This window comes from Engystomops pustulosus, chromosome 7 (assembly GCF_040894005.1).
Source record: "Engystomops pustulosus chromosome 7, aEngPut4.maternal, whole genome shotgun sequence".
Taxonomy (NCBI): domain Eukaryota; kingdom Metazoa; phylum Chordata; class Amphibia; order Anura; family Leptodactylidae; genus Engystomops; species Engystomops pustulosus.
In genome coordinates, this window is record NC_092417.1 from 40,404,307 (window position 1) to 40,429,742 (window position 25,436).

General features: G+C 42.3%; 1 protein-coding gene across 4 annotated transcripts in view; it reads right to left on the minus strand.

Annotated features, from left to right (window-relative positions):
• The window catches only part of LOC140069640 (putative N-acetylated-alpha-linked acidic dipeptidase), a 95,875-nt gene that overhangs the window by 46,098 nt on the left and 24,341 nt on the right, over positions 1–25,436 (minus strand). For all 4 annotated transcript variants that reach the window (XM_072115563.1, XM_072115562.1, XM_072115564.1 and 1 more), the window contains 5 exons: positions 21,033–21,321; positions 20,654–20,779; positions 19,532–19,715; positions 18,702–18,792; positions 16,834–16,929 (listed from right to left, as the gene is read on the minus strand). In XM_072115563.1, coding sequence (XP_071971664.1) covers positions 16,834–16,929; positions 18,702–18,792; positions 19,532–19,715; positions 20,654–20,779; positions 21,033–21,321 — 786 coding nt within the window. The remainder of the gene's footprint in view (positions 1–16,833; positions 16,930–18,701; positions 18,793–19,531; positions 19,716–20,653; positions 20,780–21,032; positions 21,322–25,436) is intronic.

Here is a 25,436-nt window from a genome sequence, read left to right on the forward strand (position 1 = left end):
GTAAGCTGTAAGTACCGAGCACCAGCTCAGGGTGAGCTGGTGCCGGTACTTACTTTCGTTAGTGTTATAAACCGCGGTATCGCGGTTTTAACACTTTTTAAACTTTAGAGCAGAAGACGCTTCGGCGCTGCGTGCGCACGATCGTGCGCGCGCCTACATAGGAAATAGCGGAGATGTTGCGCGTGCACGGTCGCGCGCAGCGCCGAAGCCCCTTCTGCTCTAAGGTTTAAAAAGTGTTAAGACCGCGATACCGCGGTTTATAACACTAACGAAAGTAAGTACCGGCACCAGCTCACCCTGAGCTCACCCTGAGCTGGTGCTCGGTACTTACAGCTCACCCCTGCCATTCTAAATGGTAGGTTTCCTTTAATTGCTGTTTGACAATTTTGCCCTTACTATTTTTGTTACCTCTTGCTGTTAGCAAACTATAAATTGTCCTTGTTAGTAAAAAACTATTTACAATTATACTGCAAATAATAATATTATAAATATGAATAAATGTATTATATATATAATTATATATATATATATATATATATATATTATATATATAATTATCATATCGAACAAGAATCTTTACTATTATGGACAAGACATACCGGGGCAGATTTACTTACCCGGTCCATTCGCGATCCAGCGGCGCGTTCTCTGCGGTGGATTCGGGTCCGGCCGGGATTCACTAAGGTAGTTCCTCCGCCGTCCACCAGGTGGCGCTGCTGCGCTGAAAAGCATCTGAACGCACTGGAATTCACCGAGCCGGACCAAGTGAAGGTAAGCACGTCCCAAGTGACACTTTTTTTGTTTTAAATGCGGCGGTTTTTCCGAATCCGTCGGGTTTTCGCTCGGCCATGCCCCCCCCGTTTTCCGTTGCGTGCCTGCCGGCGCCGATGCACCACAATCCGATCGCGTGCACCAAAATCCCGGGGCAATTCAGGGAAAATCGGCGCAAAACGGAAATATTCGAGTAACGCGTCGGGAAAACGCGAATTGGCCCTTAGTAAATGACCCCCACCATAAACTTTACTATGTCCAGGTTTCATATTAAGCTTTATGAGGGACATTGATTAACAACTTCATTCATTATTTTGGCTAAAAAAATTATGTTTTTTTGGCTAAAAATATGCAGGTATCATAATCCACTACTGAGATTTTATCACTTTCCCTGAATGAATATATCACAGCTCTCCTTGACCGAATAGAAGACGTCATGTACTGAGATAATATACATAATCATAATGATATATCTTAATGTTTTCATGACCTCTTTTAAGCGCACATTCTGTACAGATATATAATTTGTTTCTTTTCTTTTTCCCAGGGAGTCTAATGTCACCTCAAGAGGTACTGCATTCTAGAATTCTGCATAACAGCATGAGAACACATCGTATTGTACCTCGATGACGTGTGACCATTACATTGCTTCTCACGTGGAACTATCATCTGCAACGATGTTTTTGTCAAGAAGATAATCCAACTGATCAACCTGCGATACATTGTTCATTTCATTACTTCAAGCCATCACTGAAGAGGAAGAATATTGCCCCATTTACGCCACCAGCTGAAAGTTCTCTATTGAAGTTATTAGCATTTGGAGACTGATTTCTTTATCTTCAGTGTTTCTTCCATCAAGAAGATCTCTGTAATGGACCATCACTTCCGTCACTAAATTTCCCTCCCGCTGTGTTCTGAGAATCTCAGGCAAGCACAGCGATTGCAGAAAGCAGAGCTGTGATCATAATGGTAGTCCACGAAATTCCAAGTCCCTCAATTAACACCTTACTTTAACCCCTTTATGACTCGCACCGTACTGTAACTGTGCAGCGTGGTTACGGGTGTATGGAGAGGGCTCACAGGCCAGGCCCTCAGCATAAATGTTGCATACTTATGGCAGCTTCATGGATTGGATTGTCAGCCCCCGTTATGTCATTGGAGGGTGCAGATCGGTTGCTGTGACGGGGGAACCCTAATGGAGGCAGGATTTATTTTTCGGACTGTAAGGCATACCGGATTATAAGGTGCACCGTCAATAAATGCCTGCTAAAACGTCTAGGTTCATATATAAGGCGCACTGGACTATAAGGCGCACCTTTGATTTCTGAGAAAATCAAAGGATTTTTGTGCGCCTTATAGTCCGAAAAATACAGTATTACAGATCAAGTAAGGTGCCAATATACTGCAACACAGTAGTATGAAAAAGTTATTGGTGTCAGAACATGGCGATACAGCAAAAATGTTTTTCTCTTTAAAAAGATTAAAACATTTTAAAGGTTATAAAACATACATTTTGTAGTTATATAAATTGGGTATCTATGTGATTAAAGGTGAAGTGTCATTTGGAGCACACAGTAAAAGCCATAAATACAAAGCCCATAAAAAATGGCACCAATGCTTTTTTGTCAATTGTACTGCATTTGGATTTTTTTCAGCTTCCCAGTACACTGCATGGAAAATTTTAAAAATGACACTAGGAAGCATAATATCCTGCAGATAACAAATCCAAATACATTTCTGCAAACAGAAATATTTTTTTTTTTAAGTGTGACTTTTGGAAGGTGGGGAATGAACGTAAACCCAAAAATGATAGAGGGCCAGGCTGTTAAGGGGTAAATGTTTAACTGTAAAGTGCATAAAGTTTTTCGTATATCTGAAAATAGCTGAAAACTAAATTATTTCCATATACATTCATTTACATATTGCAGCTTTTTCTCTGATTATTCTCTGTTTTCTGCCTCCCTCAGCCTCTCTATCTTCTGCCCAGCATTCTGGTTGCTGTAGGGCCAGCTAAAGGTGAATTGTGAGGGTATGCAGTGTGCTCCTCTAGGAAGCAGCTCCATCATGTCTGCTCTGTCTACAGTCTGCTCTTGTATAGTCTGCTCTGCAAACCACCTCCATCTCTCTGCAAGGCTATACAGTGGGTACAGAAAGTATTCAGGCCCCTTTAAATATTTCACTCTTTGTTTCATTGCAGCCAATTGGAAAGATCAAAAAAGTTCTTTTTTGCTGATTAATGTACACTCTGCACCTTATCTTGAGAAAATATTTTCTTCACACCAAGATTTGGGGATCCTCTGCATCTTCCTTGCAGATCCTCTCCAGTTCCCTCAGGTTGAATGGTGAATGTTGGTGGAAGCCATTTTCAAGTCTCTCTAGAGGTGCTCAATTGGGTTTAGGTCAGGGATCTTGTCTTAATATAATGTACGTGAACCTCTTACTGATTGTGCAGCACCATGGAATTAATTGTGCTCTATAAATAAATAATATTGCAGCGCTCGCTAATTTCCATCAGCTCCACTGAGATATATGGAGCAGAATGGTCACGCTTGGCCGTCTGCTCTGGGAGCGACGAGGAGTCAGACTGAGGTAACTGGGACCCCATGGACCCCTTGTTTTCGTATTCTGTGGGGTCTCATAACTGAGACCCCCTCCGATCAACAAGTTAGACCCTATCCTGTGGATAGGCCCAACTTTGATTTTTGGGAAAACCCCTTTAAGCTCCTGTAACATTTACCTCAGGTGTTCAACCATAAAACATGGGCACATCAGCAGAATCCGATGGACCTCCTTAGGCCTCATCCACATGATTGTATGAGGGCCTATGATACGGCCACACAATATGCAGCTGGATTGCGGCCCCCAATGGAAATCTATGGCACATGGTCATGGTGCGGTGAGCACACAGTGGGACACATTTACTTATCCAGTCCTGCGCGATCCCCGATCCGGAATGTATGCCAGAATGGACATCTGCCACGATGTGCGCCTGATTTCCTGCTTGTGTCGTTTCCCTCCAATTTTTGTTGCATGAAAGCTGGCGCCGATGCTCCAAAATCCGATTGTGTGCGACACAATCCCCGACGTGATACCTTTAGTAAATAAGCCCCAGTGTCTCACCACATGGTGACCAAGCCGGGACGCTGCTCCGCTTTCTATGAAGAAGGGAGGAGCGCTCACCCTTTCTCCACCCAGCCGCGTTCTTTCCCAAATTACGGCCCGGGCGAGCACACGTTCAGGTACAAGTGACCTTGGAAGGAGTCTGCTGCAAAAACAGATGCATTACCAAGTTGTGGCTCCCCTTTTTTATTTTAAAGATATGTTTCCTGTCCTATTGGAAAGGACCAATCAAAATGTCAAAGAAGACAGAGCTTACATGAGCTTACATGGATCAATATTTGGCAACTGAAACATTAAATATTTTAGGGCACATATATCTACATTGGTGTACTATCATGTGCCCTGCACAGTCCTAACAGGTCATGTGCCCTGACAGCTCCTGCCTAGCATAGAATTGTGCTATAGCCTGTGCCTTATTCATACATGTTATGATAAATCCCCATCTAAAGTCTTCCCCTACTTCCCCTACAAAATGTGGCCATATTTCCAAGGTTCTGCTCATTTCAGGTGAAATAAGGATTTCTGATGTAGAAATAACATCACTTAGAACATCTCTGTGTCATCTGATTGCTCTATTATTAGTCTACATCCACATGTACTACTTCTCTGCAGCAGATTTTCCATTATGTGTCCTGCTACATGTGTTACAAGCAGAATGTCGTGGAGTTTGCTATGGGTTGGCATTATAAATGCACTTCTATTTGCAGTGAAAAAAATCAGCAGAATAACTTGACATGGTGAAGATCTCAATTCCTCACAACGGGTCTATTTCTGTTTCAGATGAGTTTATATATTGTATTGCTGGAATTTTTAGACTGAAAGTCTCCAATGTATATCAGCTTCTCCTTATTTTTCTGCTTTCTGTCGGAATACTAAGGGCAGTTTATTTAGACCCCGGGGTAAATGCTGGAAGAATTGGAGGAAAAAAGTAGATTGCAAAGTTTCCCATTATCACATTAATATTTCAATAATGGTTCTCCATATATACATATGATAGAGGTAGTAGTACTGTGCTGTGCTCATATACAAGAGTATAACTGTGCTATGCCTCTTTATCTGGGGGAGTTAAGCGATTCACGTGAAACACGTGTCGGCGTCAGCATACACTGCCTTTGGTTAGTAACTATTTACTGCTCTACTGTTGTGTGAAATTCCTTAATTTGATGGTGGGTGTATGTTTGCTACTTTACACTCACCGGCCACTTTATTAGGTACACCTGTCCAACTGCTCGTTAACACTTAATTTCTAATCAGCCAATCACATGGCGGCAACTCAGTGCATTTAGGCATGTACACATGGTCAAGACAATCTCCTGCAGTTCAAACTGAGCATCAGTATGGGGAAGAAAGGTGATTTGAGTGTCTTTGAACGTGGCATGGTTGTACTGATCGCACAGTACGTCGAACTTTGAGGCAGATGGGCTACAGCAGCAGAAGACCACACCGGGTGCCACTCCTTTAAGCTAAGAACAGGAAACTGAGGCTACAATTTGCACAAGCTCATCGAAATTGGACAGTAGAAGATTGGAAAAACGTTGCCTGGTCTGATGAGTCTCGATTTCTGCTGCGACATTCGGATGGTAGGGTCAGAATTTGGCGTCAACAACATGAAAGCATGGATCCATCCTGCCTTGTATCAACGGTTCAGGCTGGTGGTGGTGGTGTCATGGTGTGGGGAATATTTTCTTGGCACTCTTTGGGCCCCTTGGCACCAATTGAGCATCGTTGCAACGCCACAGCCTACCTCAGTATTGTTGCTGACCATGTCCATCCCTTTATGACCACAATGTACCCAACATCTGATGGCTACTTTCAGCAGGATAATGCGCCATGTCGTAAAGCTGGAATCATCTCAGACTGGTTTCTTGAACATGACAATGAGGTCACTGGACTCAAATAGCCTCCACAGTCACCAGATCTCAATCCAATAGAGCATCTTTGGGATGTGGTGGAACGGGAGATTCGCATCATGGATGTGCAGCTGACAAATCTGCGGCAACTGTGTGATGCCATCATGTCAATATGGACCAAAATCTCTGAGGAGCTTCCAGCACCTTGTTGAATCTATGCCACGAAGAATTGAGGCAGTTCTGAAGGCAAAAGGGGGTCCAACCCGTTACTAGCATGGTGTACCTAATAAAGTGGCCGGTGAGTGTAAATTCCCTTTATGGAACCTATTTGGTTATACTATATTTGATTTATAGCTTATTTCATGTTTGCCATTCACACACAGTTGTTTCATTATTATTTATATACGCGTACCAGGGCAGTGATGTTTTATCTGTTTGTTGCTCTAGGGATGGTTTTTTAGTTGTATATTTGTTATTATGTTTACACAATAAAGATAATTGGCATATACTTAGGTTTGTTATTTGTGGAACTGTTGTAAACATAAGAAAACTTTTTTTGGTGTTCTACATGGGGGGTGTCTGTGCTTAGCCCAGCTCACACATCCCAACATACATTGGTGGATTATGTTCCCATACATGCAAGATAGGAGGAGTAGTACTATGCTGTTCTTACATATGCAGGATAAGAGTAGTAATACTATGCTGTTCCCATATATGCATAATAGGAGGAGTAGTACTGTGCCATGACCATATATGCAGGATGGGAGGAGTAGTACTAAACTGTGCTCATATAAGCAGGATAGGAGTAGTAGTACTATGCTGTTCCCAATTATGCAGGATAAACAGAAGTAGTACTATGCTGTTCCCATACATGCAGGATATGAGGAGTAGTACTGTGCTGTGCTCGTATATGCAGGATAAGAGGAGTAGTACTGTGCATTGCCCTCATATATAGTATAAGAGGAGTAGTAGTACTGTGCTGTGCTCGTATATGCAGGATAAGAGGAGTAGTACTGTGCATTGCCCTCATATATAGTATAAGAGGAGTAGTAGTACTGTGCAGTGCCCATGAATACAGGATAGGAGGCATCTTGGGGACACAGCTTTTTTCTGCAGTGGTATAGGTGCTATAGACTGGGCTGTAGGATTTCTGCTCCTTACAGTTACTATAGAGTTACAATTAGAGTTCCTTGCATTGTAGGTGGTGTGAATGGAAGGCTGGTGTGCGGCATTGTATATACTTTCTGTTGTTCTCCTCTAGAGCATAAGAGAACGATGGAACAATGGAAAGCTTTAGCGCTGCTCTGACCCCCACCTTATAAACATATATGTAGCATAACAATGACATGTCAATAGAATATACATAAAATGTCAAAGTCTTTCTACTGGCGGAGAATGTCACATTATAATAGAAGTCATGGGGCAGATTTATTATTACTGGCACATAATGGGAAGGATCCTCAAATCATTACCCAAGGGCAGTGTATGCCAGTTTCAAGGTTGAATGTTTCTTAGGGGAAAACAATGTCAAGTCTGATACAAAAAGCAAATCAATCCAGACTTATGAGTGATGGGGGATGTCATGACTTGTACATCTGTATGACCAGAGTCTTGTGATTGACCTGTGTGCACCTGATCCTGCAATCCCTGCATTATATTTTGATCTAGTTTTGGAGAATACATGGCACTGGAACTTTTTTAAGCAGGTTATTATAATTATAGCAATCCCATAAATAATTATTATATACACTCTCCGGCCACTTTATTAGGTACACCATGCTAGTAACGGGTTGGACCCCCTTTTGCCTTCAGAACTGCCTCAATTCTTCGTGGATAGATTCAACAAGGTGCTGGAAGCATTCCTCAGAGATTTTGGTCCATATTGACATGATGGCATCACACAGTTGCCGCAGATTTGTCGGCTGCACATCCATGATGGGGATCTCCCGTTCCACCACATCCCAAAGATGCTCTATTGGATTGAGATCTGGTGACTGTGGAGGCCATTTGAGTACAGTGAACTCATTGTCATGTTCAAGAAACCAGTCTGAGATGATTCCAGCTTTATGACATGGCGCATTATCCTGCTGAATGTAGCCATCAGATGTTGGGTACATTGTGGTCATAAAGGGATGGACATGGTCAGCAACAATACTCAGGTAGGCTGTGGCGTTGCAACGATGCTTAATTGGTACCAAGGGGCCCAAAGAGTGCCAAGAAAATATTCCCCACACCATGACAGTACCACCACCAGCCTGAACCGTTGATACAAGGCAGAATGGATCCATGCTTTCATGTTGTTGACGCCAAATTCTGACCCTACCATCCGAATGTCGCAGCAAAAATCGAGACTCATCAGACCAGGCAACGTTTTTCCAATCTTCTACTGTCCAATTTCGATGAGCTTGTGCACATTGTAGCCTCAGTTTCCTGTTCTTAGCTGAAAGGAGTGGCACCCGGTGTGGTCTTCTGCTGCTGTAGCCCATCTGCCTCAAAGTTCAACGTACTGTGCGTTCAGAGATGCTCTTCTGCCTACCTTGGTTGTACCGGGTGGCGATTTGAGTCAGTGTTGCCTTTCTATGAGCTCGAACCAGTCTGCCCATTCTCCTCTGACCTCTGGCATCAACAAGGCATTTCCACCCACAGAACTGCCGCTCACTGGATGTTTTTTCTTTTTCGGACCATTCTCTGTAAACCCTAGAGATGGTTGTGCGTGAAAATCCCAGTAGATCAGCAGTTTCTGAAATACTGAGACCAGCCCTTCTGGCACCAACAACCATGCCACGTTCAAAGGCACTCAAATCACCTTTCTTCCCCATACTGATGCTCGGTTTGAACTGCAGGAGATTGTCTTGACCATGTCTTCATGCCTAAATGCACTGAGTTGCCGCCATGTGATTGGCTGATTAGAAATTAAATGTTAACGAGCAGTTGGACAGGTGTACCTAATAAAGTGGTCGGTGAGTGTATATATAATCACATTTGCTGTGAACAAAATAAAAAAAATTGTGGCAGAATATTGTGACCCTCAAAAGCATATTTTTGTGAAAAGAAAGGGCTCATTTTTTGTGTGGTGGGTTGTGGTTTATATCGATACCATTTACATACAACTTATAACATTCTATTTATTTTCTTGTAATAAGCAACCAAAAACTTAACCAAACTTGTGCTCCTACTACACACACATGAATGGTTATATAGATCTTTAAGACCTATTCCTTACACCATCTGCATCTTTATATGTTCAAAACCATTCATCAGTTTTTTAAACATTTTTCAATAGAATGTATTATTTTTTAATTGAATCAATTTAAGGTTTGCTTTTTTGGTTACTTTTATTTAATATTTTTATTGTTTGCCCACTTCTTTTTTTTTGCCTTTTTTTGAATCATATTTTTTCATTGTAACATAATTTTACACTGTACAGGTGAAAATTACACTCTCACAGTTCCATTTCTGTCTTCTCACTAGGTTCTCTTGCAAAAGCACTCGGGCTGCCCCCTAAAGCCTATGCAGGAAAAAGCATGTGCTTTACGGACCTTTAACGCCCACCATATTTGTATTTTTATGGAACGTACTTAACCTTTTTATATTATCAACTACAAGGGACCTTAAAGGGGTTTTCCCACAAAGACAAGGGCCGGGATAGGGCCTAACTTGCCGATCAGTATGGGTCTCAATGCTATGTCCAATTTTAGTCAGAAGAAGGGAACATTTTCCCGAAACGCGTCACTTTTCTGGACAAAAGTATTTATATTTTAGTATTTATTTTTGTAGTTGTTTAAGCTATTTATTTTACTGATTGGTGTAATTCACTGCTGGTGTAGACACTCCACCATTTTAGGCCGTCCAACGCCCATACTTTTAGCCCCAAATTTTACTTTTCTGAGCACACCTCAGACTAATGGAGCAGACGGCCACCCATGACCGTTCCGCTCCATTAATCTCTATGGAGCTGATGCGGCGCTCACCAATCTCCCCCAGCTCCATAGAGATTAATGGAGCAGAATGGTCATGCGCGGCTGTCTGTGGAACGGACAAGGGGTCAGTCGGACCCCTCGTTTTTGCGATCTGCATGGTCTCAGCACTGAAACCCCCACTGATCAACAAGTTTAAACATGTGATCACTTGTTGTTAGCTCCCCCCTACTGTCATGGCACCCCCTTGGCACCTTAAAATTATGTCATAGGGCAGCGATGGCGAACCTATGGCACGCGTGCCACATGCGGCACGCAGAGCTGTTCCTGTGGGCACGCACCTCCTGCTGTCGGGAGCGCTGAATGTTATTGTGGTTCCCATAGAAACCACTGTGGGGAGAAGAGAGCAGCATGATACAGCTGCTCCCACATAATAGAATTGGGCAGGGGCATAAGGATCTGGCCCTTAGATACAGGGGTCCAGCGGCTGTCACTGTTCAATGTGCTCTTTTGGGACCCCTGAGCACAGTAATGTCGGCAGGAAGGCATTGCTCTGCCTTCCCCCCTGCTAAAGCCGGGACTCACACAGAGGGCTGGTCACCTGACCCAACCAGCCAATAGGAGAGGAGAGGAGGGAGGAGGAATCACCAGAGCCCGGGCTGCATGTAGCAGCTGCAGTATAGAAAGGTAATAAATGACATGCATAAAGTATAGCATCAGCTCATTCTCCCCTGCTATCCTGTAAATATAAACTACATCATGCAGCTATTTCATATCTTTCCAGCACCTTCATATCTATCTGTCTCTCTGTCTCTCTCATATCTATCTATCTATCCATTATCTCATATCTATGTATCTATCCTATCTATCTATGTATGTATGTATCTATCTATCTATCTATCTATCTATCTATCTATGTATCTATCTATGTATCTATCTATCTATCTATCTATCTATCTATCTATCTATGTATGTATGTATGTATCTATGTATGTATGTATTGTGATACCTGTGCAGGACAGGTTGTGGAGGGGAGGTATATTTCTCCAAGGTTCCTCTCATATGTGAAGTAGCAGTCCAGAGACTCACCTGCTGCCTAATTAATGAGGTGTTCAGAAGGAAAGTATTTAGGGAAAGTCAGGTGGGGAACTCTCTCTCTCTCTACCTGGAGACACAGGGCTGTCTGTGTGAGAGCCACATGCAAGTAAGGTTGCAATACTGCTGTGTTTGTTAGCTGGCAGGGAGAAGCCCTCCAGTTGTTAGTTAGGGCTGTACTGTGTATAGTCAGTGCTGGACAGGCAAGGAGTTTTGTTTGTGAATGTTTTTTGTTTCTTTTCTTGCAATCTTCTGCAATAAACCTGACCCAGAGTCAGCTTCTACCTACCTGCTGCTGTTTGCCTCAAATTGATGGAAAAAGAAGCGTGACCTTTGACTCCAGCAAAGGCGATCCCTAACCTATTTCTTACAAGTGGTGGAGGACGCGCGCAACGCGCTAAGGTGACGTTGAAAGATGGAGGACGTATTAAAGGCTTTGTTGCAGTCAACTGCAGCCCAGCAGGATGCTACCAGAGAACAACAGCGGACCAATGCACACCAGCAGGAAGCAAACCGCTTATTGTCAGCACAGCTAACCACATTAATAGATGCTACAAATAAAGACCGCCAGATTCTACAGGAGGTGGTGCAGCAGGTGGCAAATCTTCCCGCGGCTCAAGGAGAGTCAGAAAGGAAAACTATTAATGTGAGTCGTTTTTTGCAAAAAATGACAGCAGAGGATGATGTGGAAGCATTTATCACCACGTTTGAAAGGACTGCCGAGTGTGAGGCATGGCCCAGAGCACGTTGGGCAGGACTACTGGCCCCATTCCTTGCCGGGGAAGCACAAAAGGCCTATTTTGATTTGGAGCCAGAGGCAGCCCAGGACTTTGATAAGCTTAAGGCAGAGATCCTGGCTCGTTTGGGAGTAACCCTAGCAGTCCGAGCGCAAAGAGTGCACCAGTGGACATACAGAGCAGACAAACCACCACGTTCTCAGATGTTCGACCTCATTCATCTGACCAGAAAGTGGCTACAGCCTGAAGTTTTGTCGGCACCTAACGTGGTTCAAAGAGTGGTTATGGACCGATACCTTAGGGCTCTACCCCCGAAATTAAGGCAGTGGGTAAGCCATGGAGACCCTGAAACAGCCGACCAACTTGTGGATCTGGTGGAACGGTATTCTGCAGCTGAAGGACTACTGACTGACACCCAGCATCAGACCTCGACCCCTAGGATGACAAGGTTTCCGGGAGTTCCTGGTAAGACTGTTCCGGGGCCTAAGGGAGCTGGGAAAAATGTAAAGACTTTGGCTGAGTATAATAATGAGACTGAGGGTCCAGAGAAGCCAAAAATGCATGGACATGGCAAAGGGCCATTACGATGTTTCCGTTGCCATGAGTTGGGACACATTGCAATGAACTGTCCATTAACTACTGAACCGATGCAATGTGATGTTGCCTTTTTGAGGAAGCGTATGTCTATGTTTGCTCAGGTGGTGTGTTCTGCTGCAAGCTCAGATTGTGTACAAAAACATTTGTGTGAACTAACTGTAGGGGATAAGAGTGTAATTGCTTTGCTAGACTCAGGAAGTGTGGTCACTCTAGTTAAAGCTAACCTTGTCTGTTCCCTTAACAGTCCGACAGAAACTTTTTCAGTTACCTGTGTACATGGGGATACCTGTGAATATCAAACTGCAGTAACTTGTCTTACTACTCCCTATGGAGCAGTATTTCATAAGGTTGGGTTAGTCCCAGAATTAATGCATGATGTAATTTTGGGAAGAGATTTCCCACATTTTTGGAGGTTGTGGGAAAACAACTTGGTGCCTGGGAGAAGGACCACTATAAGTCTCACAGCTCCAGATGTATGTCCTGAACCATTTGACGGTACGACAGAAGAGGCTGTTGAGGAAGAGTCAGCAGATAGTTCTCTACCTTTTCCATTTTCAGTTATGGCAGGAGACTTGGAGGCACCACCCTCAGAGACTGAAGGGGAGTCCCAACCAATTATGCCTGAATTAGAGTTTAGAAGGGATGACTTTCATAGTGAGCAGATGAGGGACCCTACACTGAGTCGAGCTCGAGAAAATGTAAAAGTCATAAACGGGAAACAGGTGGAACCTGACCAGAGACTTGCTTTCCCATACATGGCACTGGAAAATGATTTGTTGTATCAGATTGTTAAGAAGGGGGAAGACAGAGTTCAGCAGCTAGTTGTTCCAAAGCAATTTAGGAGAACAGTTCTGGATCTGGCACATGGACACATTATGAGTGGCCATTTGGGGATCCAGAAAACTACTGAGAGAATCTTGCAAAGGTTCTTCTGGCCCGGTATGCATGCTGATATTAAAGCCTATTGTGATTCATGCCCAGAGTGTCAGATATCTGCACCTACGCCCCACTTTCGCAGCCCATTGGTACCTTTGCCCATCATTGAGATACCATTTGAGCGGATTGGGATGGATTTGGTTGGTCCCTTAACCAAGTCAGCACGTGGGCACCAACACATCCTTGTTATAATGGATTATGCAACCCGTTACCCAGAGGCTATCCCCTTGCGCAATACATCGTCCAAAACTATTGCCAAAGAACTAGTGCATGTATTCAGTAGGGTGGGCATTCCAAAAGAAATACTGACGGACCAAGGTACCCCTTTTATGTCTAAGGTAATGAAAGAGCTTTGTAAGTTATTTAAGGTCTCTCAGCTACGTACATCAGTCTACCACCCTCAAACTGATGGTTTAGTTGAAAGATTCAATAAAACACTGAAACAAATGCTAAAGAAGGCAGTGGACAAAGATGGGAAAAATTGGGATTTTTTACTCCCCTATTTACTCTTTGCCATAAGGGAGGTGCCTCAGTCATCCACAGGGTTTTCACCATTTGAACTCATGTATGGTAGACATCCCCGAGGTTTGTTAGACGTGGCCAAAGAGACTTGGGAAGGGCAGGTCACCCCGTACAAAAGCGTAATAGAACATGTCTCGGAGATGCAGGATAGAATTTCAGCGGTGATGCCAATTGTAAGGGAGCACATGGAACGTGCTCAGGGAGCCCAGAAAAGGATTTATGACCGGGGAGCTAAGTTGCGTACGTTTTCTCCAGGGCAGCGGGTACTGGTCCTTGTCCCTACAGTGGAGAGCAAATTTCTAGCCAAATGGCAGGGTCCCTATGAAATTAGGGAAAAGGTAGGGGAAGTTAACTATAAAGTCTACCAACCAGGTAGAAGGAAACCTGAACAGATTTACCATGTGAATCTTCTAAAACCGTGGAAAGATCGTCAGGCGCTTTCTGTAGATTTTGTACAACCCCTCCAAAATGTGACGGTAATGCCTAATGTGAACATAGCTGAACCTTTGTCTGATATACAAAAGAAGGAGGCTAAACAGTTGATCTCCCAGAACAGAGAGTTCTTTTCGGATAAGCCTGGGCAAACACCAGTTATAAAACATGATATTGTCACAGAACCTGGGGTCCGGGTACGTGTTAAGCCATATAGAATTCCTGAGGCAAGGCTAGAGGCAGTCTCGAAGGAGGTAAAAGAGATGCTAGAAATGGGAGTGATTGAGGAGTCCCATAGTGACTGGTCAAGCCCAATTGTGTTAATACCGAAGCCTGATGGTACTGTAAGGTTTTGTAATGACTTCAGAAAGTTGAACTCGGTGTCTAAATTTGATGCATATCCTATGCCATGAGTAGATGAGCTCATAGATCGACTGGGTAGGGCCCGTTATATCACAACCCTAGATCTGACAAAAGGTTATTGGCAGATACCCCTGACAGATGCAGCCAAGGAAAAGACGGCATTTTCAACACCTGATGGCTTGTTTCAATACGTTACTATGCCTTTTGGTCTACATGGGGCCCCTGCAACGTTCCAACGATTAATGGACAGAGTTTTGAGGCCACATAGGCAATATGCCTCTGCCTACCTTGATGACATAGTTGTTTATAGCCCTGACTGGGAGACACACCTACCAAGAGTACAGTCTGTGATTGACACCTTGAAGAAGGCAGGGTTGACGGCAAACCCCAAAAAATGTCATATTGGTCTGGAAGAGGCTAAGTACTTGGGGTACATTATTGGGAGAGGTGAAGTCAAGCCCCAAGTTGAAAAGATTAATGCTATCCAGAACTGGCCCCAACCATTAAATAAAAAACAAGTGAGGGCTTTCCTTGGGATTACTGGTTATTATAGGCGCTTTATACCCAAATTTGCAGCTCTTGCAGCGCCACTAACTGATCTTATCAAGGGAAAAGAGTCAGTTATGATAAAGTGGAACCCTGAAGCGGAGAAGGCATTCCAAACTCTGAAGTTGGCTCTTTGTTCCCAGCCGGTATTGGTAACCCCTGACTTTAAGAAAGAGTTTATAGTACAGACTGATGCTTCAGAGATAGGAATAGGGGCAGTCTTGTCGCAGATCAGAGATGGAGAAGAACATCCTGTGCTTTATTTAAGCAGAAAACTGAATAAGCATGAGAAAAATTATGCAGTTGTAGAAAAGGAATGTCTTGCCATTAAATGGGCACTGGAATCCCTCAAATATTATCTGTTGGGCAGGAAATTCAGGATGGTCACAGACCACGCTCCCCTTAAGTGGATGAACCTGAATAAAGAAAGAAACAGTCGAGTGACTAGGTGGTTCCTGGCTCTGCAGTCTTACAATTTTACAGTGGAGCATAGGCCAGGAAGATTACAGGGAAATGCGGATGCATTGTCACGTGTGCACTGTCTTGTGGTTACAGTTGCTCAGTCCGAGGGGCCTGAGCAGAGGGGGAGGATATGTGATACCTGTGCAGGACAGGTTGTGGAGGGGAGGTATATTTCTCCAAGGTTCCTCTCATATGTGAAGTAGCAGTCCAGAGACTCACCTGCTGCCTAATTAATGAGGTGTTCAGAAGGAAAGTATTTAGGGAAAGTCAGGTGGGGAACTCTCTCTCTCTCTACCTGGAGACACAGGGCTGTCTGTGTGAGAGCCACATGCAAGTAAGGTTGCAATACTGCTGTGTTTGTTAGCTGGCAGGGAGAAGCCCTCCAGTTGTTAGTTAGGGCTGTACTGTGTATAGTCAGTGCCGGACAGGCAAGGAGTTTTGTTTGTGAATGTTTTTTGTTTCTTTTCTTGCAATCTTCTGCAATAAACCTGACCCAGAGTCAGCTTCTACCTACCTGCTGCTGTTTGCCTCAAATTGATGGAAAAAGAAGCGTGACCTTTGACTCCAGCAAAGGCGATCCCTAACCTATTTCTTACAGTATGTATGTATCTATCTATCTATCTATCTATCTATCTATCTATCTGTCTGTCTCTTTGTCTCTCTCATATCTATCTATCTATCTATCTATTATCTCATATCTATGTATCTATCCTATCTATCTATGTATGTATATATCTATGTATCTATCTATCTATGTATCTATGTATCTATCTATCTATCTATCTATGTATCTATCTATCTATCTATGTATCTATCTATGTATCTATCTATGTATGTATCTATCTATGTATCTATCTATGTATCTATCTATATATCTATCTATGTATCTATCTATCTATCTATCTATCAGGGCCCACTGGTGTCTTGTTACACCACTGGGATTGGGGTCACGTATAAAGGTCAGCAGACCCCTATGTGTGACATATGACATAGCTATAAATAAAATACATCTATATTAAAATGGGGCAATTCTCTCTATAATGCTGGTTATCAGCTGCAGGTGTACCTGAGCTCTGCCCCAATCCTTCCCCTGAACAGTATACAACAGTTTTAGGCGAGCAGCGGACAACAGTACACTGCCAGGATTTTTTAACGTTTATTACAGAAGTCCCTATATTAAACACCCATATGTTTTTTTTTTTTCAATTTTTGTCTTGGCACTTTGCTATAAGTAAGTTGGGTTTGAGTTGCATTTTGGGCACTCGGCCTCTAAAAGGTTCGCCATCACTGTCATAGGGGGTCAGAAAAGGGCTCCCTTTCAACACAACATAAATGCCATGACAAGTATTGATACCAGCATCTAAGAGGTCAATCTGCTGAAATCTGAGAAGGAAACTGCAAAATACAGTAAATGGGCAGCCAGGGGCATCACTTTTAAAAATGTACATTTTTAAATAACATTTGCCTTTTTGAAAACCTCCTTACCTTTTTTCATATGGAGATGCAAACCCTGGACCAATTCTGTATGTGATGTTCAGGTTTCCCTTCCATTTACTTGGCGCTTCTATTCCAGACAACTTACTAGGAAATATACATAGGAGAGAAGTTGAGTTACTACAATATATAAAGGCCATTGTAGCACATTAAGGCTGCATTGAAATGAATGTATGGGGGACGTATATATGTGGCTGCAAATTTGTGGCCTGATATACATCCACCATAGGTGTCTATGGCGGCCAGGTTCGGTACGGTGCAGCACAACTGGGGACTCTTGTGAAATATGGATATTCAAACCTAAGAATGGGCCATAGATACTTCCCCTTGTTTTGGTTTGATGAAGGTCCTGCATGGCTGAAACATGATAAATAAATGTTGCAGATTCATGTTATGCTCCCTGTGTTCTTCGTACCTTTGGTAACTGATTAAAGTGTTTGACTTGTTTTATAATATTTTCGTGCCAAAACAAGTACTAGAAGTTATTCTGCTAAATTTTATCGAGTCATATACATTGTTACATTCTTCAAGTTCAACATAACACACAAATTATCACAAATATCACAATATCACAAATTAAAGGTGTATTTCAGGAATAAGCAAAATTCATCTAAAAATGGGTCATTCAAATATTATCTAACATGTAATCAGTATTTATTTAAAATTTAGCTCCCCATGGCAAAAAAAATGCTGTTGACATAGACTGTAATGAAGAATTAAAATGCTACTGTCCCTTTAATCAGTCCATTGATCTTGTCCCTGTGGAGTAGACACAGGACAGAAGATGGCCGCTGGTCACATGTCCACATCACATGTCCTGCACCTGCCTGGGCAGGTCATGTGATCATCACTATGATTGGCTGTAGTCGGTTGGTTGCAGTGCACCCAGTATGGCCAGTGTTGTGGTGAGACGTCATCTCAGTGAGGTGATGTGCAGTGATGGCAGTTACACATCATTACTATGGTAACAGAGCAGGACAGTCTGTTAGATCATTACTGAAAACAGAGCATAAGAGGGAGGAGCAGTTACTGAGAACTGAGGGATGATGGGAGTTGTAGTTGTAGATGGCGACCATCTTGGAGATAACTCTGCCTACTCTAGAAAGCCCATAAAACTTTGCAAATCATAAAAGCAAACTATTTAAGCTCAGTTTTGTGATCAATGACTTTGGGGCAAATTTACTAAGGCCCTTGAGCCAGTTTCTGGCTGACTTTTCACATTCTTTTATGTGCAAACTGCTTGAACAGGTATTTAAGAAGTGTCTGCACTACAAATGTGTCGCATGCGACCCTTTTGTGGTGCAGCTGCACTAAGCATCATGCAACACAAATTAGGGAGCGCTCCAGCACCCAGTCGGACCGTGCACCAGATTTATCATGCAAAGTAATAGAATTGTGTCACACGCTCCATGTTAAAGGTGCACCAAAAAAAGTTGATAAACTCTGTCGGGGAAGTACAGGGAGCGTCAGATCCATAAAGAACATGCACCAGAAATCCTGAATCTGGTGCCCCCTGCACACTACGCAGGCAAACTGCATTAAGTGCAGTTTGCCCTGTTCTTAGTAAATGTGCCCCATTGAGTTTTGTTATATTCATTTATTTATAGCATTATGGGTTTTTGTATTAGACATTCACATTCCTGGAATACGCCTTTTAAGCGAAAACTTCAACATGGACATAAATTCTAACAGCAAAGTAAGGGTTAAAACAAGGAGATTGGGGTCAAGCAGGGAAAAGCAGAAAAATACTTATCCATATCTTTGTAGTGGACATATGATATAATCTGTCCGGATATCTGCCCCATCTCTTAGGATATATATCTGTGCTAATGGTGTATCCTCCAGTACCAACCACACACCTGAGATATTTGACAGCATCATTGTAGCCGATTGGCGTTACTGGAATTTTGGGTAATTCTAAGTCTTTTTCGTCTAAATAAAAAGCAGAATCTACAAGAGAGAAAATGTTTTATGTTTAGCTTCAAATTGCTCATAAGTTTTATAAAAAAAATTACATTTATGATATATACAAAAAAACAGCGTAACATAAAGATCTGACAGCCAAGGACATCTACCACCGAAACAAGTATTGTAACCAATCACACTGACATACTGGTGTGTGCCCCCTCAATCAATTCTTGTTTTAGCTCCTTAAAATTATGCAAATGAGCCTATGGGGCTCCGGGCTTAAATTACTGCTATGGAGACAGAAGCCCATGAGACTAATTTGCATAAATGGTAAAAGTTTTTTTTTCCAAAAAAACAGGGGAATACAGAACAGTGAAACAATTTGCTCCAATCTGTCTAAGTCCAGTTGCACACTAGAGCGTTAAGTCTGAGAATTTCATTCCATTTGATTTCCTAACCCAAACCTCTAATCACTGGACTCAAAGGACATTTCTTTGATTAAATGATTCTAGGTTCTGGTAAGATCCTGCAAGTGCATGGAGTGAGTTTCCCGCACCGAACTCGCTCATGGTCAACCAGTCTTTCACTGAGCGAGATTTACCTATCATAGCGACTTATGATGGACGATAAAACTGAGTCTAACATTACTCTGTCTAACTTTAGACATCTGAAAAATGGCACATCTGGAACTGTCATCCTAATATTATAGATATTATATATATTATAGATGTCTCTTATCAGTCCAAATATATCACAGCTAGAGATTATTTATGGTCCTTACTAGTAGATGGATAGAATGGAGTTCGGGGATCGCCATTGGTCAAGAGAACTGTTCCTCTCTGAGCCCCCGTTCCTGGTAGCCACCAGTCCTCAGGATATACTTTGTCAAGGCTACCAGCCACATAGTCTGCTGGATCAGAGTATAAAATCATTCCAGCACAGCCAAACTTCTCTCCATTGCCCACCTACAGATACAATTACAAGAATTATTGTAGTCATCCAAAATAAAAATCACTTAAAAGGAACCTGTCAGCAGAAATTGACCTATTAAACCCCTTCCAGTATGTTGCCAACCTGCTGAACACTTTCCAGATCATGTTTCTTTCACTACCCAGTGTGGTGGCCTCACTCAGAAAATCAGCTTTAAGGTGAAATGTAAACTGGTTGTATAAAGTCAGGGAGGTGGAGATTTTAACACTGAAGTCAAGCTCTCTCTTCCTCAGAAAGCCTCCATCACTGTAAATGATGGTCCTGCATCCTGAGACTTCACTAAGCAGATCTCCTGAAGTCTGATTCATAGGGGCTCATTTACTAAGGTTCTGTATCGCGCACTTTCGTTGGGTTTCCCAACGATTTACGCCGAATAGCCCCAGGATTTTAACGCACGCGATTGGATTTTGGCGCATCGGCGCCGGCTTTCATGCGACAAAAAAAGGGGGGGGCGTGGAATTTAAAAAAGAATTTGTATCGCAAGATCAGCACTTACATGCACCGGGACAAAGAAGGTGAACTCCGCGCAACGACACCTGGTGGATATCGGGCGCACGGACCTTAATAGATCCCGGCAGACCAGAGAACAGCATCAGAGAACGCGCCTCTTGTTCGCGACTGGACCGGGTAAGTAAATGTGCCCCATAATGTCAATCACAGAGGAGGAGGCGTTCAGAGATCCGTACCTTAATTTCAGTGTTAAACTCTCCTCCTCCTTGACTTTATATATAATTTACATCTCTCTTTAAAGTTGATTTTCTCAATGATGTCTCCAAACTGCGCCATGAAAGAAACCAAAACTAGAAGGTGTTACACTGCTTGACAATATATTAGTAGTGGTTTATTAGGCCAATTGCTGTTGACAGGTTCCATTTACTGATTTTTAAATTAATTTTAAGTTTTACTTACGAACCTTGTCGCCCCTGAAAATTTTGCCATATCGGGCAATAGCTACAGTGCCTGTAAGATTCATTGCCAGATCCCTTGTTAGGTATTGGAAATCTTCAACCGTACCATAGTTCACATACACCGGGTCTCCCTATAGAAAAGAAGTCGGATCAGAATTACTGCACAGGGCACTATAATGTACAGTCTCACACATGGATGTATCTACTGATACACATATAGTACACACATATAGTACACAAATTTTACTATAGGAAGTGTGTTCATATGAGTTTCATGATCCTACACAGTCCTTTGCTAGGTGTCTTTGTAAATTATGTTTTATGTTATTATTATGTTTACCATTATGTTTTTGTAATATGCTCTCAGCTTGTATCCAATCTTACCACAATAACACCTGGTGGAGAATAGGCATTAAACGGATTTACGACAGTAGAATCATTCTGGTCCGGACTGAGAATCTTTTCCACTTTATCTGAGACCACGCTTTCAACCCCATTTTCTGACAAGATGGCCACATAATTGGGGTCATTGGCATCAGGGTAAGATAGAAGAACGGTGTAGTTATAGATCTTGGCTCCATGAAGACTCGATTTCCATTTGTTATTTATGTAGTTTACAAGAACCTCCTCTTCTTGGACACTTCCAGCTATGTGAGGTCTGCTAGAAAAAAACCTGCGGAGAAGAAAAAATGTAGTTATAATACCTAGATACACATATATAAGGTTTTACACTTTGCAATCCATCTTACAACGTGTGCGACTACGGTTCCTTGGGACCACCAGATAAAATTATTCTTAGGATTATTATTAGGATGTCTAAGGCTGTATCTAAGGGGTACAGTATTAGGTTAAAGTTTGGGCCCATTGAATGATCTTCTGGTGCTCTGGTGGGCCAGACCAACATTGGTCTTACAGCATGTCCACAGAGAAGATACATTACATTCTGAGTTAGTTTTGGAATAATCCATGGACATACCACATAAACATAGGCATTCGTCACTGATCCACAGAGGATAAGAATTGGACCATTTGAAGCCTCTCAATCACTATTAAAGGGGTGCGAGGGCTCCATTCTTCCCAGGATATGGGATTCCATTGCAGAGACTGATCTACAGATGTGTTCTACCTTAATGGGTTTGGCCACTTAACAGTTTTTTTGTAATGTGTGGGGGCAATATGTTAGATAATTTACCAATATAAATCTATGAAATGTTCCACACCGCTTTCTTGAAATATAAAATAAAGCCTTCTGTTTCAGAAATGTCTTTTAATTCAACAGTCAAACAATTCTGTCCATAAAATGGTCCACAGAGGGTCATGTGATCCTAACTGTCCTTGACCAATCTACCTTCCAGGACCTTGTGATAGTATTCATAAATATAAGCAAAATGTTCTGGAAGGAAGATTTGGCATGGACAGTTAGAGATCACTTTACCTTTGTCTGAAGAAGTTGGCCTACGGTGACTCTTTCTTATGAGTTATAATAGTTATAAACCTTGGTGATGTCACTGTTGTATCATATATCTTTGCTGAACCTCCTCCTTTTGAATTTTCAGAGACATATCAGTGCCATATTAAAGGTCCTAGATGAAAACTAAAGACTTCTAATACTACCGTTTTTCGGACTATAAGGCGCACCTGATTATAAGGCGCACCTGATTATAAGGATGAATGACCAGCAGGTGGCAGACCTGTGCACAGTTTAAGGCAGCTGTTGTCTGTATGGATCATATATAAGGCGCACTGGACTATAAGGCGCACCTTTGATTTCTGAGAAAATCAAAGGATTTTTTGTGCGCCTTATAGTTTGAAAAATACGGTACTTTAGGTTCGACAGTCATGTAGGAATGCTACATGACTTAGCGGGGCATGGTGCACCAGCATATAACATTATCCCCACCCCCTACAAGTGCCAGATCTATCAGGACACTCTAGCCTCCTCATGTATCTGTCAGGTGGCTTATAGCAGGGCAATTCTATGTCCAGCTTGGAATAGATTTATGCTATATTCTGTGTCAGTTCCAGGTGTGACTATAGGTAGGGTGCAGAAGCTGAACAGCCTACACTGAACCGCTCTTCCACCAGGCAGGAATTAGGTGCAATTTCTGGCCATATTCCAGGAATTTCACCTATTTTAGGGATTAAAGGGTCACAAGGGTTTTACCCCACTAAACTACTAGCCCCCCAGGTAGGGTACAAAATGTCCTTTCTAGAATTTCTTTTTATATGTGAAATATCACCTGTTTACCTATAAAAAAAAAATCTCCCCAAAGTCCAACAAATATGAATCACCCGATTTTCACAAGAGTCAAATTGCAGGAGTAGTGTCACTTTAGAAGTTTTTAGTATCTATAAAACACGCTTTTTGTGTCATATTAAAGATCTTTAGGATAAGGATCTTTTTTTGCTAGTTGCACTTCGAACTATGTATTTAGCGTCTTGTATCTCCGGTTCTGTAGTTTACAGCACTATAAGCCTCATGTGATCTGAGAGATGAGATTCTTACCTTTAATGTCACAAATCATGTTTCTAGGTACTAGAGAACCAAAGACATGGGCTATTGAAGTGACACTACCTTTGCTACCACTAAACTTGACTCATCTCACGTAAAAATAAGTAAATGGGTGAGATTTCACATAAAAGCGGGAATTCTAGAGAGGACATTTCATAGTAGTTTAGTGGGGTAAAACCTGACCGGATGGATTAGGTGTTAAAAGGTTGTGCAAGAGTAAGAAAAATTAGTGAGGTGACTGGGAAGGCTGGGAAGGGGGCACAAAATAATGAACTTTTACTTGCCTCGTTCTGGTGTCCCGAGGCACCGTCCCTCTGTGCCGTGGCCTCGACCATGCAGTGCCGTACAAGTTTATTTCATACAGCCCCTGCCAGCCACCTCATTATGGTTTCTTACTCTCCGAAAACCCTTATAATTTATTATTTTTCATCTAAAAAAGATGCAAATATGCAAAAATATGCAAATGAGCCCCTTCTGCCTCCTTTATTTATACCTTCTTTCCCCTGCCACAGAGTAGGTGACAGCTGACAGAGCCAGAAGGGGCTAACACTGTGAGGGGCTCATTTCCAAAGTTTTAAAAGTCCTTTTACACAAAAAATAAGCCACCTCAATGAAGAAGGAATCATGTTTTTGGGTGCAAGAATGCTTGGGTTAAAACTATTATGTCCATGTGATTGATTTCCTTTAAGTTGATCTATGATTAAAGGACAACTGTGAAGTGTAAACACATTTGCCTAAATTTGCACTAATTTGCACAATTCTATAATTTACTGTAATTAGCTATCTGCAGGTGTTCAGCTGCTAGCAGAGGTTTTACCCTGTACCCTCAGGCTACTCTCCTTTTGTCGTTCTTTCTGGTAACAACGGGAAACTGTATAGAACAGCTAGTGATGTCAGGAGGCTTGTTGGGAAGGGAGTGCAAGAAAATAGGACCCGGAGTGATGTCATTTGTAATTGTGGTTTTTTTTTTGGTAACTTTACAGTTACGCTTTAAGTCGATCGCCCTCATTTTATAAGATACTCATCTTAGCACATATGTGAGAGAATAGCAAAAGTCCTCTGTATTTCTAGAATAAGCCATAGAGACACCAGACCACCAGTTACTGATGCTAGTGATCAGTGTTACACAACTTAGGTTTTTTAGGTTTTTGACAACCTTAACTTGAAGTGACATGGCACCCTCCAAATGAATTAGTGATCAATCACAGCTCTTGAGGCAGTAACACCGTACACTACATACATAACACGCACATTTACTTAGTTAACTGTGTAGCGCTTTGTAAGTGACTGGTTTATCCAGAGTGAAAGATTGTTTCATGGATAATCATTTATCAAAGTTTAGTGGCCATATGTCACTCTGTACCTAACCGATTATACAGTCACTAACATGTTTGTTAATTCACAACTAGAGATCTGAAACATATTTCTACCTCAATTATCAGGTCAGAGGTCTGATCCATGTGGCTTCAGCTTATAAAATTGACAGACTCTCACTACACAGACAGATTGTGATTCCACATTTCCATAAAATAAGCAGCCCATTTGGGTCCAAATCCATTGATGGCCATTTTCTTACCCAAGTTACCCACATGCCTTTACTGCCTTGTACTTAATTTGTGAATGTAACTATAAAGTCATTCAGCAGTCCTGCAGGTTACTTCTGTACTGTGTGCAGAGGCTGCATCCCTCTTTATTTACATGCCTGAGCTCTGATGTATAGGAGGAGCTAGAATAACACTATGGTCCACATTTACCAAAAGTAGTGCAGTCTGTATTATGGGCAGATTGCCTCACGATTGGGCACAGTGTGCCAAATTATTGAATACTGGCGCACGGTCTTCATGAATCTACACTGCTCCGGCAGAGTGCACCAACTTTTTTTTGGTGCACCTTTAACACAGAGAATACAACACAAGTCTGTGGACTTGGCACTCGCCCCTTTAGGTGCAGAATTTTGTGATGTGTCGGACACAGTGCAGGGGCGACACAATGCTGTTGCAAACACTTTATAAATATTTGTACAAGCAGTTTGCACGTTATTTTCAGTGCCAAGTCAGACAGAAAACTTTTTTTAAATGGGGAACATTTACTAAGAATGTGGGAAACTGCACTAAAAGTGCTCTGCCTGTGTATAATTCTGGATGCGCCAAATTTGTGCCCCAGAACGTACGCCAGAAACCATGAATCTGGTGCTTCCCTGCACTGGCCCGACATAGTTCACCAACTGTTTTGTGGTGCATCTTTAACATGGGACGTGAGACTGACTTTGTGTGTTA